This window comes from Antedon mediterranea, chromosome 2, assembly GCF_964355755.1.
Source record: "Antedon mediterranea chromosome 2, ecAntMedi1.1, whole genome shotgun sequence".
Lineage (NCBI taxonomy): Eukaryota > Metazoa > Echinodermata > Crinoidea > Comatulida > Antedonidae > Antedon > Antedon mediterranea.
In genome coordinates, this window is record NC_092671.1 from 24888412 (window position 1) to 24899458 (window position 11047).

At 41.0% G+C, this 11047-nt stretch overlaps 1 protein-coding gene across 2 annotated transcripts in view; it reads right to left on the reverse strand.

Annotated features, from left to right (window-relative positions):
• Positions 1 to 9643, reverse strand: part of LOC140040762 (presequence protease, mitochondrial-like) — an 85174-nt gene extending 75531 nt beyond the window's left edge. Inside the window, exons 1-4 of one of the 2 annotated variants that reach the window (XM_072086927.1) lie at positions 9506 to 9643; positions 7420 to 7543; positions 6675 to 6781; positions 5286 to 5437 (exon numbers count right to left, since the gene is read on the reverse strand). In XM_072086927.1, the coding sequence (XP_071943028.1) occupies positions 5286 to 5437; positions 6675 to 6781; positions 7420 to 7543; positions 9506 to 9633 (511 nt within the window). In that variant the 5' untranslated portion in view covers positions 9634 to 9643. Of the gene's footprint in view, positions 1 to 5285; positions 5438 to 6674; positions 6782 to 7419; positions 7544 to 9505 lie in introns of those variants that run through there. The other variant, XM_072086928.1, reaches the window with a different exon arrangement.
• Positions 9644 to 11047: the final 1404 nt, after the last annotated feature.

The window sequence follows — 11047 nt, forward strand, 5'->3', positions numbered from 1 at the left end:
GCGTCAGGACCAGTGGCAGTATTGAAATCGGTGGAAAGGCATATGCCCAAAGGTTGTCCCATGGTATGGACAGGGCATCCACCGCCCACGCATGTGCATCCCGATATCGACTGCAGAACGTCGGGAGCTGCGTGTTGCCTGACGTCGCAAACAGATCTACATGGGGCCGCCCAAAGTGGTTGAAGATTTGGGTGGCGATTATTGGAAGGAGACGTCATTCCGTAGGACGTAGAAGTGGACGGGACAGTGCGTCCGCCACTATGTTCAGACGACCCGCAATGTGGGCCGCTGACAGTTGGATGTTGTGTCTTATACACCACATTAGCAACGTCCACGTGTGGCAACATAGCGTAGGGGACCGTGTGCCCCCTTGCCTGTTTTTGTATGCCACGACGGTTGTGTTGTCGGAATTGACGAGAACATGGCGATTTGTCAGATGGGGAAGAAGAGCCTCCAACGAGCGCTCGACTGCCCAAAGTTCGAGTAGGTTGATGTGGGCGCGTGTCTCCTCGGGCGACCAGAGGAGACGGTATGTGACCGCCCCAGCCTACTTCGGATGCGTCCGTTTCCACACGGACATCCGGAATTGACCTTTGTATAGGTGTGCCCACAAGTAACCTGTCTTCCACGAGCCACCATTCGAGATGCGAGATAATGAACGCATTCGTTGGAACCACTTTGTATAGAGGGTCTGATTTCGGGCGGTATGCTGCCAGAAGGTGCAGATGTAGAGGCCGCATCCTTAACCGGCAGAACGGAACGAGGGCGACGAAGCTGGCCAGTGACCCTAAGGTGCGTAGCCAGTCGTACGCCGTCGGAGCCTGAGCATTGATAAGATGTAGCACTGCAGTTCTTGCCTTGGCCACACGCTCGATGGATGGGCACGCACGGCCCGTAACCAAATTTATTTGGGCTCCGAGATACAGAGGGTTCTGAGAAGGAAGAAGACACGACTTCTCCTCGTTTATTATGAACCCTGCTTGTTCCGTCACGAGGCGGACAAAAGATAAGCTGTTTAACAGCTGGTCCCTGGACTGGGCCACGATCAACCAATCGTCTAAGTACATGAAAATTCTGATGCCGTGTTGATGAAAGAACGCCGCCAGGGTTCTCACTAGACGAGTAAACACTCGTGGGGCCGTTGAGAGGCCGAACGGCAGAGCTACGAATTGGTATACCTGATCGTGAATGCGGAAGCGCAGCCAACTCTGGTGTTCTTGCGCAATAGGCACGTGAAAGTAAGCGTCTTTCAAGTCTATTGTGGCTGCCCAGTCCCCTCGTCCTAGCCCCAACAGGATAGATGAGACAGTCTCCATCTTGAACCTGCAGGGCCGGATGTACCGCTTGTTCAGACTTTTGAGGTTTAGGATGGGTCGCCAATCGCCCGATTTTTTCTGGACGAGGAAAACGGTGGATTCGTGTCCCGGGATCGTAAGTTGTTCTTTTTGAACATGCACCACAGCTCCTTTCTGGAGCAGTGCTTCGAGGCCCGACATGAGCGCTTGACTCTTTTCCGGCTCTGACGGAATCCTCGTGTCGGGCACCTCCGCTCACCGGAGGGCTCGAGAATTCGATACGATACCCGTGTGTCACGGTGGAGAGAACCCATTTGTCTCTGGTCAGGGTCTCCCAAACCCGTGAAAACCGTTTCAAGCGACACCCCACCTGCCCGCCCTCGCTTGGAGGGACGGGCGTCCCCGGGCCGTCACCGGCGCTTCACATTATAATATCGGCGACCACTCCTGTTGGTGACGCCTCTGTCACCCTATTTTGCATTCCGCGAGGGGGGTGTGAAGCCTGTCTTGACGTAGAAGCCTGGCTTTGCATAGGCTGAGCCGGTGGCGGCCGGGGGAGGCTGCATCTGCTGAGGAGCAGCAGGGACAGGCGGCGGTCATGCGGCTGTCTTTGAGCGTGAATTGCTAGCCCGGCGTTTTTGCGGGAAGCGCGCTCTTGTCTCCCGACGAGCTTCCCTCTCACGAGCCCATTTATCCTCTTTTTGTGAAAAGGAGCCAAAGAACAAGTCATGCGCCCCAAAGGAGTCAGACGTAGTAAACCTACGGAAATCGGTCGGTGCGATGTCGGTTGCACCCAAGACGTTAAGGCGACGGGCCGCGGCCGCAGATAAAGAGATCGTTGCCTGTTGATCAACAACCAGGCCCATGATCTGCTGTAGTAGAGCTATCACGTCCGAATCGCCCTGGGGCGGATGTTCTGGATCAGCCAGAAAAGATAGCAAGTACCCGGCCATAGAGGCGACTCTAAGCGTCTCGCGTGCGGCCCTGTCGACGGACGTAAGGACGTCCTCTGTCCGGGATTCCGAAGGCTTCAAATAGTTAGTCCTGGACGGGTCCAGGTTCTGGTCCTCACGGACCAGTTCCTTCGCTGCCTCCGGGACGCTCGGCGCCGAAGATACCTTCTTAAAGGGCGTGCGTACGCCAAAAGTAGAATACCGCTTAGAAGAAGGAGTATGCTTGGGCTCACGATACGTGAAATCGACGCCGAGAAAGGACAGCACCGCTGGGAACCGTCCGCATAACTAGCGCCTGCAGACCTTCCTCCCCTGGCCCGGCCTGCTCTCTTAAGCTATCTCTATCATCGTCAGAGAGCGAGGCCATCGTCCTGTCACTATCGTAGTCCCTTTGCCGGACGGACGAACCATCGAAAAACGAGGTCTGCTGTGGGCCAACATCAATGTATGGAATATGGGGAGGAGGTCTACTCTGAGAGGGTACCTCAGGCTCATCCCTCGGCAGAGCTCTCACGGCTGCAACAATGGCTTGCAGTAACACCGGAGAAATCTCATTCACCCCCGGAACCGCAGAGGCCGCAGCCGGTGCAGGCATATCTGGAAGGCTAACTTCCGGCGCGACGGCAGGAGGGCCTGCCGTATCGGCGGTATTCACCTCCGGAGGTGGTAAAGCTTCCGTGCGCTCTCTAGGCTTAGGGAGCGATTTAAACTTGGACGGTGTCCAGCGGACACAAACATCGCACGGAGACAACTCGGTACACGTGCGGCAGTTTATGCACTCCAAGTGGCGGTCCCACTTTACGGTAGAGCGGGGACCCCTACATTTAACACACTCCTGCTTAGGCATGGTGATCTAGCAGACCTACTCCTACCCACTAGCCTAACGAACAACAAAGCTCTTCCAGTATTTCTATCCAGGTGGAACACACTGGATAACGGCTTACAACGCTATAAGTTTTAACTCTTGGCAACTAGCCAAAGGTAACGATTCTAAACGTATCCAACTACAAGATAACGATCTACAACACTTAGCTTCGTTTTCTTGCTATTCTTCTCTTCTAGTCTACAGTATTAAAGTCTTTATCGTTAATTCCTCAGGAATTCCAGGAATGTATTCAAAAAAGACGTTCGTACACAACGACGTTACGAAAAGAAATGATGCCGATGATAAGTGGGTGTGTCTCACTTGAGGGTGTACTGGTGGCAGACTGATCCATTATCCGACGGGGGTGTGGGAAAATTAATGTTATTAATGTTCTTCTTTTCGTAATGTTTACCTCTCGTCGGAGAGAGAGGCTTATGTTGGTTTATCCAGGTAAGCTAGGCACGATATAGACGGACAAATTCAATTCAACCTAAGCTTCAAATTGAGAGGAGTGTGCATATATAGCTATGATGGGTCTAATAATGGTTGAAGTACGTTGTAAATTGTGTAAATGAATAGGTGTCATATTGGCTGATAATTATAATATGTAATTTAGATACTGTGGTCCCCCAGCCTTCTTTCTCCTTTCACCACCCCAGCCACCATCAACAAACCTTAACTCCTCCCCTGGACAGTTCAAATATAGTAACTTTTCCTAGTACAATCCAATCATATATAGGCTACTTCATTACGCTAGTATTTTCGCTCCTCCTCCCCCTACAAACACACCGCAGATACACTGGGTGATGTGTTGAAGACGGTTCCAGTACAAATTATGTTACTATAACTCCTAACCCATAATCCCTCAGTGGCAGTTTTCAAATGTAGTTTAAAACATTCCAATACAGTTTCGGTCATGGTGATAGGCCTACATCCCCACCCAAAACTCCCAGCCGCTTCCCAGGGATGATTAAATACTTTAACATTTTTCAACCACAATTCTGGTGTAAGCAAAATCCCCACTATCCCCTGAACCCACTCTCCCAAAATTGACGTTTTTTCCTTGGAGGATTGGTGATGTAGTTGAACACAGTAACAGTAAACAACGTAACACAGGAATGGATGACTGTAATGAGACAATCCAAGAGACCGATAAATAGCTGGATATGGTTAAAGTACTTTGCAAAATGTGTAATTGAATAGGTGTCATATTAGTTTATGAATAAAATATGTATATCTATCTATATTTCCCCAAACGCCTTGCTGAGGATAATTCAAATACTGTAAAACTTTTGTAGTATAATTTTACAATTCGATAGCCTACAACCCCGAGCCCTAGCAAAAATGACATCACAAACCACCACACCCACCCCCCCCCCCTCCCACAAAAACCCCAGGAGTGGGGGAAATTTTTTAAATGTAGTTTAAAACCTTCCGGGTACAATTGCCATCGTTTTGATACCCCATATGTATGGTTACGTGCAGAAACAAACAAACATCGAAAATTGTGTAAATGAATAGGTGTCATATTGGCTGATAATTATAATATGTAATTTAGATACTGCGGCCCCCCAGCCTTCTTTCAAACAAACAAACATCGAAAGTGGGAGTTTTGACCACATTTTGGTCCCTAACTTGGATCCTAGGTGGCGGATGATGTTGAAATATAGCTTAGAACATTCCCGGTAAAATTGCGGTCATTTTGATACCCCATATGTAAGATTACGTGCAGTAACAAAAATTTGTATAACGAACAGACAGACAGACAGACAGACAGACAGACGTACAAACTCTCTCACTTATAATATAGATAATGTAGATTGAAGAATACATGTGTGCGTCTTGCCAGAACCAAAAAGTACATTTTTTTTGTACCTACAGTACTAATAATATACTAATAATAATAAGTAAAATAATAGAAAAAAAAGCCCCACTTTAGGGTCACAAGTTACATTTTTTGTATGGGCCAATGTGATAATTCATTTATAATAAAATAAGCCGATTACAATAATTTAAACGGCCCACTATCAATACTACCAGCGTGCATTGCGCACGGTTTGATATTTTTGTTTTGCTTCTGTGATTCACCCACTTTTGGTGCAGTTGTAAAAGAAAAAACAATCAGACAACCAAGATTAACAATAATTACTAATTAACTAAACAAATTATTACCTGTGAAAGCATTCATAAATGTTGATAATGAACGATTTAGCATTTTGAAAAATGGATCTCTGCATGGGTATTTTTCAGAGCCGCACAATGTTGTATGTTCCAAAATATGTGATACACCTGTACTATCCATTGGGGTTGTACGGAATGCAACACTAAAATTCAATTGATATAAAAGGCAAGATTTTATATTATATTTACAGTATATATTGACAATATAAACGAATTCAAACTGTAAAATTGTTTGTGTTATTATACACACTTTTATAAAGTAGATACAGCATCTGCAATTACTCGCCTATTATTGCCATAAATCAATTAAATCATTCACTCCTTCAACATACTTATTTTTCTAATCTACAGTACTTTATAGTACTTTAATATTAATTTAAAATTATCTTCCCATCATTTATTATAACATTTTTAATTGATTTGGTGGGAAAAGAGGAGGAGGTGAGAAGATATAGTTAGGACATTTAGAAAAAAATCGACCAGGATTTTGAAACAGGGGAAGTATTTGAGCATATTAGCCTCTTTATCCCTCGCTCTAAATCCACACCTGCCATAGTACAGTGTGAGTATGCACTCTCTCTACACAGTAGTCATTCATATCCACACCTGCCATAGTACAGTGTGAGTATGCACTCTCTCTACACAGTAGTCATTCATATCCACACCTGCCATAGTACAGTGCGAGTATACACTCTCTCTACACAGTAGTCATTCATATCCACACCTGCCATGTACAGTGTGAGTATGCAGTCTCCCTACACAGTAGTCATTCATATCCACACCTGCCATGTACAGTGTGAGTATGCACTCTCTCTACACAGTAGTCATTCATATCCACACCTGCCATGTACAGTGTGAGTATGCACTCTCTCTACACAGTAGTCATTCATATCCACACCTGCCATGTACAGTGTGACTATGCACTCTCTCTACACAGTAGTCATTCATATCCACACCTGCCATGTACAGTGTGAGTATGCACTCTCTCTACACAGTAGTCATTCATATCCACACCTGCCATGTACAGTGTGAGTATGCACTCTCTCTACACAGTAGTCATTCATATCCACACCTGCCATGTATAGTGTGAGTATGCACTCTCTCTACACAGTAGTCATTCATATCCACACCTGCCATGTATAGTGTGACTATGCACTCTCTCTACACAGTAGTCATTCATATCCACACCTGCCATGTACAGTGTGAGTATGCACTCTCTCTACACAGTAGTCATTCATATCCACACCTGCCATGTACAGTGTGAGTATGCACTCTCTCTACACAGTAGTCATTCATTAAAAGATGTTTTGTCTCTACATTTTTCACCAGTGTTTTTTGTGGTAGTGGTGAAATAAATAAACGAAGTGAAAACATGTTTACCTGAATACATTGTTACAATCATCTCTTGCTACGTGTAAAAGTTCGGCACCTGTTGCATCATGGGATAGTTTTACAGCCGATAAATAAAGCTCAGGAACTTCAACAATCTGTAATACAGTACATGCAATACATTATATATTAATGATCATATAAATAACACAAAATGGTTTAATGGATGGTGCTCCATCTGTCTGAGTCATAGGTTTAAATCTTGTACATACAAGCCAGTTTTTTAGTATGCACACTTATAATCATAGGGACTTTATGCATTAGGACATCATTGAATTTAAAGTTTGAAACATTATTATATTGTCTTAATGTCATATTTAAAAAATGGAAATTTCACTACCATAAAACTGATTTAAGGAAGTGCTTAGTGGGATTTTATTTATTTATTTTTTATTACACCTTATTTATAGAGGGTGACCCTAAACAATGTATGCTGACAATTTTTGGGGCCCTCTTGATGAGTGACAGTGGCTGTGTGTATACTAGTACACCGGGGTAACTTGTCTCGAAAGATGTACTAGGTTCATTAAAGAGCACATGAGCCAGATGTGTACACTGGACCTACTACGGTTTATAGTCCTTCCTACCACGATGGTTATTCGCCAATCACTAGACTCCAGGAATAATGCTCCGATGAACACATACACTCTGATGCATCAAGTCCTTAAAAAAGTTTGTACTATAAAATTAAGGTATTTGAACAATGGAGCAATTGTTGCGCCATGTTTGAACTCACTTTCTGTACAGTGAAGCCATGTATCTGCTGACCTGGTTTAAATGACTCAATCCGTTTTATAGCAGGCACTGCTGAAGCAAAATTAGCTGTATACAATCTAAAATTGCATCGATTGTTGGATGGCCTTGAAAAATAAAGAAAAAACTTATCAGTTTTTTCTACTATAACATTGATATCATTTCAAATGAATAAATTAAATTTTAGTAATCACTGGGTGGAAGGTTTATAATAATGTTCTGTGTTTATTGAATGATAATAAAGGTTTTTGTAAAAATTGTGAAAATTTATATGTGATTTGTAAATAGGTAAACATGGCGATTGATATGATTAATCGAACATCAGTGATTCTACATTGTAGCTACCGGCACAAAGGAAGAACTTTCACACTCAAGAATACATTAGTTACACGTCAGACATACCAGGATGCCTGGGGTTTCGAATGATTCAAGATGGAAGGCTATCAGAGGATTAAATGAATAAAAATTATACAGTAAAACAAATTATGAATATTTTACTCGTAAAATGGTGTAAATCATTCTATTATTTAACTTGGCTCCACCTTGTTAAAGAGAACCGTCAAGAAATTCAACTCATAAAATAGCTGTTGCTCCAATCAAATGATTCTAGATTTAAATCATATTATTTAAGTAAATATTATTATTACTGTTACTTCAATCTGATGATATACAACGAATTCAGAAAAAAGATACATTACAGTATTTATAAAACTTATTAGTGGACCCTCTGGTTCCTTCAATCTTACAGTATTCAGTCTTATTATTTCAATCTTATTTTTAAAACTTATTTTAGAATGTATTGGAAATTGACCAATAAAGTACCAGAATGATTTTGACAGACCAATTTTTTTTTTTTTTTTTGCACCTTTAAAATTGATCTTTTTGCATGATTTGCTTCATTTCTTTGCTACTCCTTATAATAACTGTACATACAGCATATCATTTAAAGATCAAATCAATCAAATCAGACTATTAGTATTATTCAGGCCATTTTGCAGTTTTGATAAAGTTATTCACTTCCATATTAGAAAAAAATTACAAAAGTAATATTTTCACTTAAGAAAACAAAACAAATTGATACCAGTTCTCGACTTTTACTATATATAGTGTACTAATGTAGGCCTAGATCTAGGCCTATGTCTAGCCTTAGACTAGTGCCTCAAGTACTAAAGGTCTATATTAATTACATAATAACTGATTGGTCAATTATGCATCATTTGGAACTAGCCCCTTCTAACGAAAAAAAAGTCTAAGGGTGATAATTAACATGCTTTAATATGCACGTTTAACTCTCTGTAAACATTTTGACTTTGTTAACTGATCGTGTTCGGAAACCAATGTAGCCTTGTTAAAAATAGAGCAATTTATTTTTCAACTCCTGAAATATATTTTGACCATCCAACAACCATATTAACATTCATTATTTGTATAACTGTATTAATCAATCCTCCATGCTTCCCTCTGTGCTCCCTGCTTTAAATAGTACTGTAGAGTAGGTAGTAGTTAGGCCGGGTTCGTTAGGCCTAGTAGCTGGTGTGTAATGTCTGAGTGTGGAATGTCATTCTTTCTCAATAAAACAAAAAAATATTGTGTACATTGAAAAGTTAAGTAGCATTAATCTATGGCAACTTTATGTCAATAGCTACCAGTACCAGATGTCTCTAGCTAGGCTATATAGTATATGTAGATTGCTACCTGTGAACCAGTACCACCAGAGTATTACTATTAATATTAATAATTAATATTGCTGATTATGATTAAATAGGGCCTCTCTAGCCAGCCTAATCACTTTAATAACGCTATAAGCTAGCCTCAAGCCTACATTTCAAAAAGTCACTTCATGCCAGTTGTTTTAGGCCCAACTAGCCCTAGGCCCTACTGCATGACTATATTTGCATGTGTTTGTGTACAACATGACCTAAAAAGTAGCCCTTTGTTTTGCTTCTCAGCCGCATCACATGGTACTCTTAGAGGCCTCGCCTTGTCTCTAGCCAGTGTAGTAGGCTAGGCCTAGCTTTAATGTCTTATTACTGGTCACATGTCAGTTAAATTATCGTTTATATCGTCACCTTAATTTGTTGTGAAATGTATATCCTTTGCCCAGGTGTTTGACGTTTTCATTTAGTTCCCTAACAACACGAAAAACGTTCTTATTAGTTGTTTTCAACATTTTCAACAATACAAAATATACACACATGGGTTTTTGTTTTTAAGTTGTCCTAGCGCCCTCTCACGAGAGAAAACTTTTCTGGCTGCTACACACACACAGTATGCGCTGCATGCGTACAACAGCGCCCCGAGAAAACTTACCTGGCTGTAATAATAGTGCGTATATTAAATAGCTGGTGTACTTTATTCACAACAAATAGTTAGCGTGCTGTTACTGGTAGCCTGTGAATATTAGAACAGTTTATATGAAAATGGAAAAGAAAACATTAATAATTATGCGTTATACACCTCATTACTTAGCTTAATGCACAACGTATTGTTTGTATCTATCTGCATCATAAGAGACATTCCACCTTCCTCATGATGTGGGTTAAGCAGGTTCTTTGTGTTTTTTCTGAATTATTAAAAATAATATATAAAACTAACAATCATGTTTGTTTTAATGCACCTGTATTATTTGTGGAGGCGTCAATATATTTTGTTTCGTATGATTAATTTCGGTATTGTAAGCTCATTATTCATTCTGAAATGTGTAGGCCTATATTCCTTTTGACTGATTATTTTGGATCACCATTACAAACATTTTTTCATCAAGTGAGAAGTGATTATTAATTAATGTATTAAAACGGTTGAAGTACTCGCTTCCTTGTATAAATCTCTTCCGTCGGTACGACAATGCATACTGGAAGTTAGATTAATAAGATAAGTTTCTAAATTCTAATTAATTATATTGTTCGTACCCTGCTGTTATGCTTCAATTAAAACATTCCATTTATTATTTATTGTATTTTAGTCAGTATAGAGTTGATTTAATTTATGTAATTATTACTTTCTATGGACCAGAGATTTAGGATAAAAGATTTAATTGGAATTGGAATTACCAATAATTAATAAATATGTAATTTATTCAAGAACAAACATATTCAACATTTCGAGAGTGAAATATATTATAGGTCTAAACTAAACAACATAAATTGAAAACAAAGTATATTAAAACAACGCCTAACTTTCAAACATTCATAACATTCAACGAATAAAACATCCATTGCATTATACAAAGTAGTAAAGTGTTTTTGTTAGAGTGTTTGTTAGACACTGTCCACGTATTTGTAAGTGGTTAGCTGGTATATCAGTTTACGGCGTTGCAAATTAAATTCGTGAGTTTAACATAGCAATCGTAAAGTATAACGGAATTGGCAAATGAGCAAAATTGTAATTGAACAAACCAATGGTGGTGGATACGGGATTTAAAAGGGGACGCTGGGCCACGCTCAAACGTTGTAGGCCTGGGAAATTAACATAATATAACCCGTTCCATCTAGAAAGGGGCGTTTATCACTCGCCTACGAAAGTAGTTTCAGTGTCCAACATCCACTGGCAGGCTTTTATTTCTTTGCATACGATATATATTTCAAACGAAGCTATTTATTGTTTTTCGATTT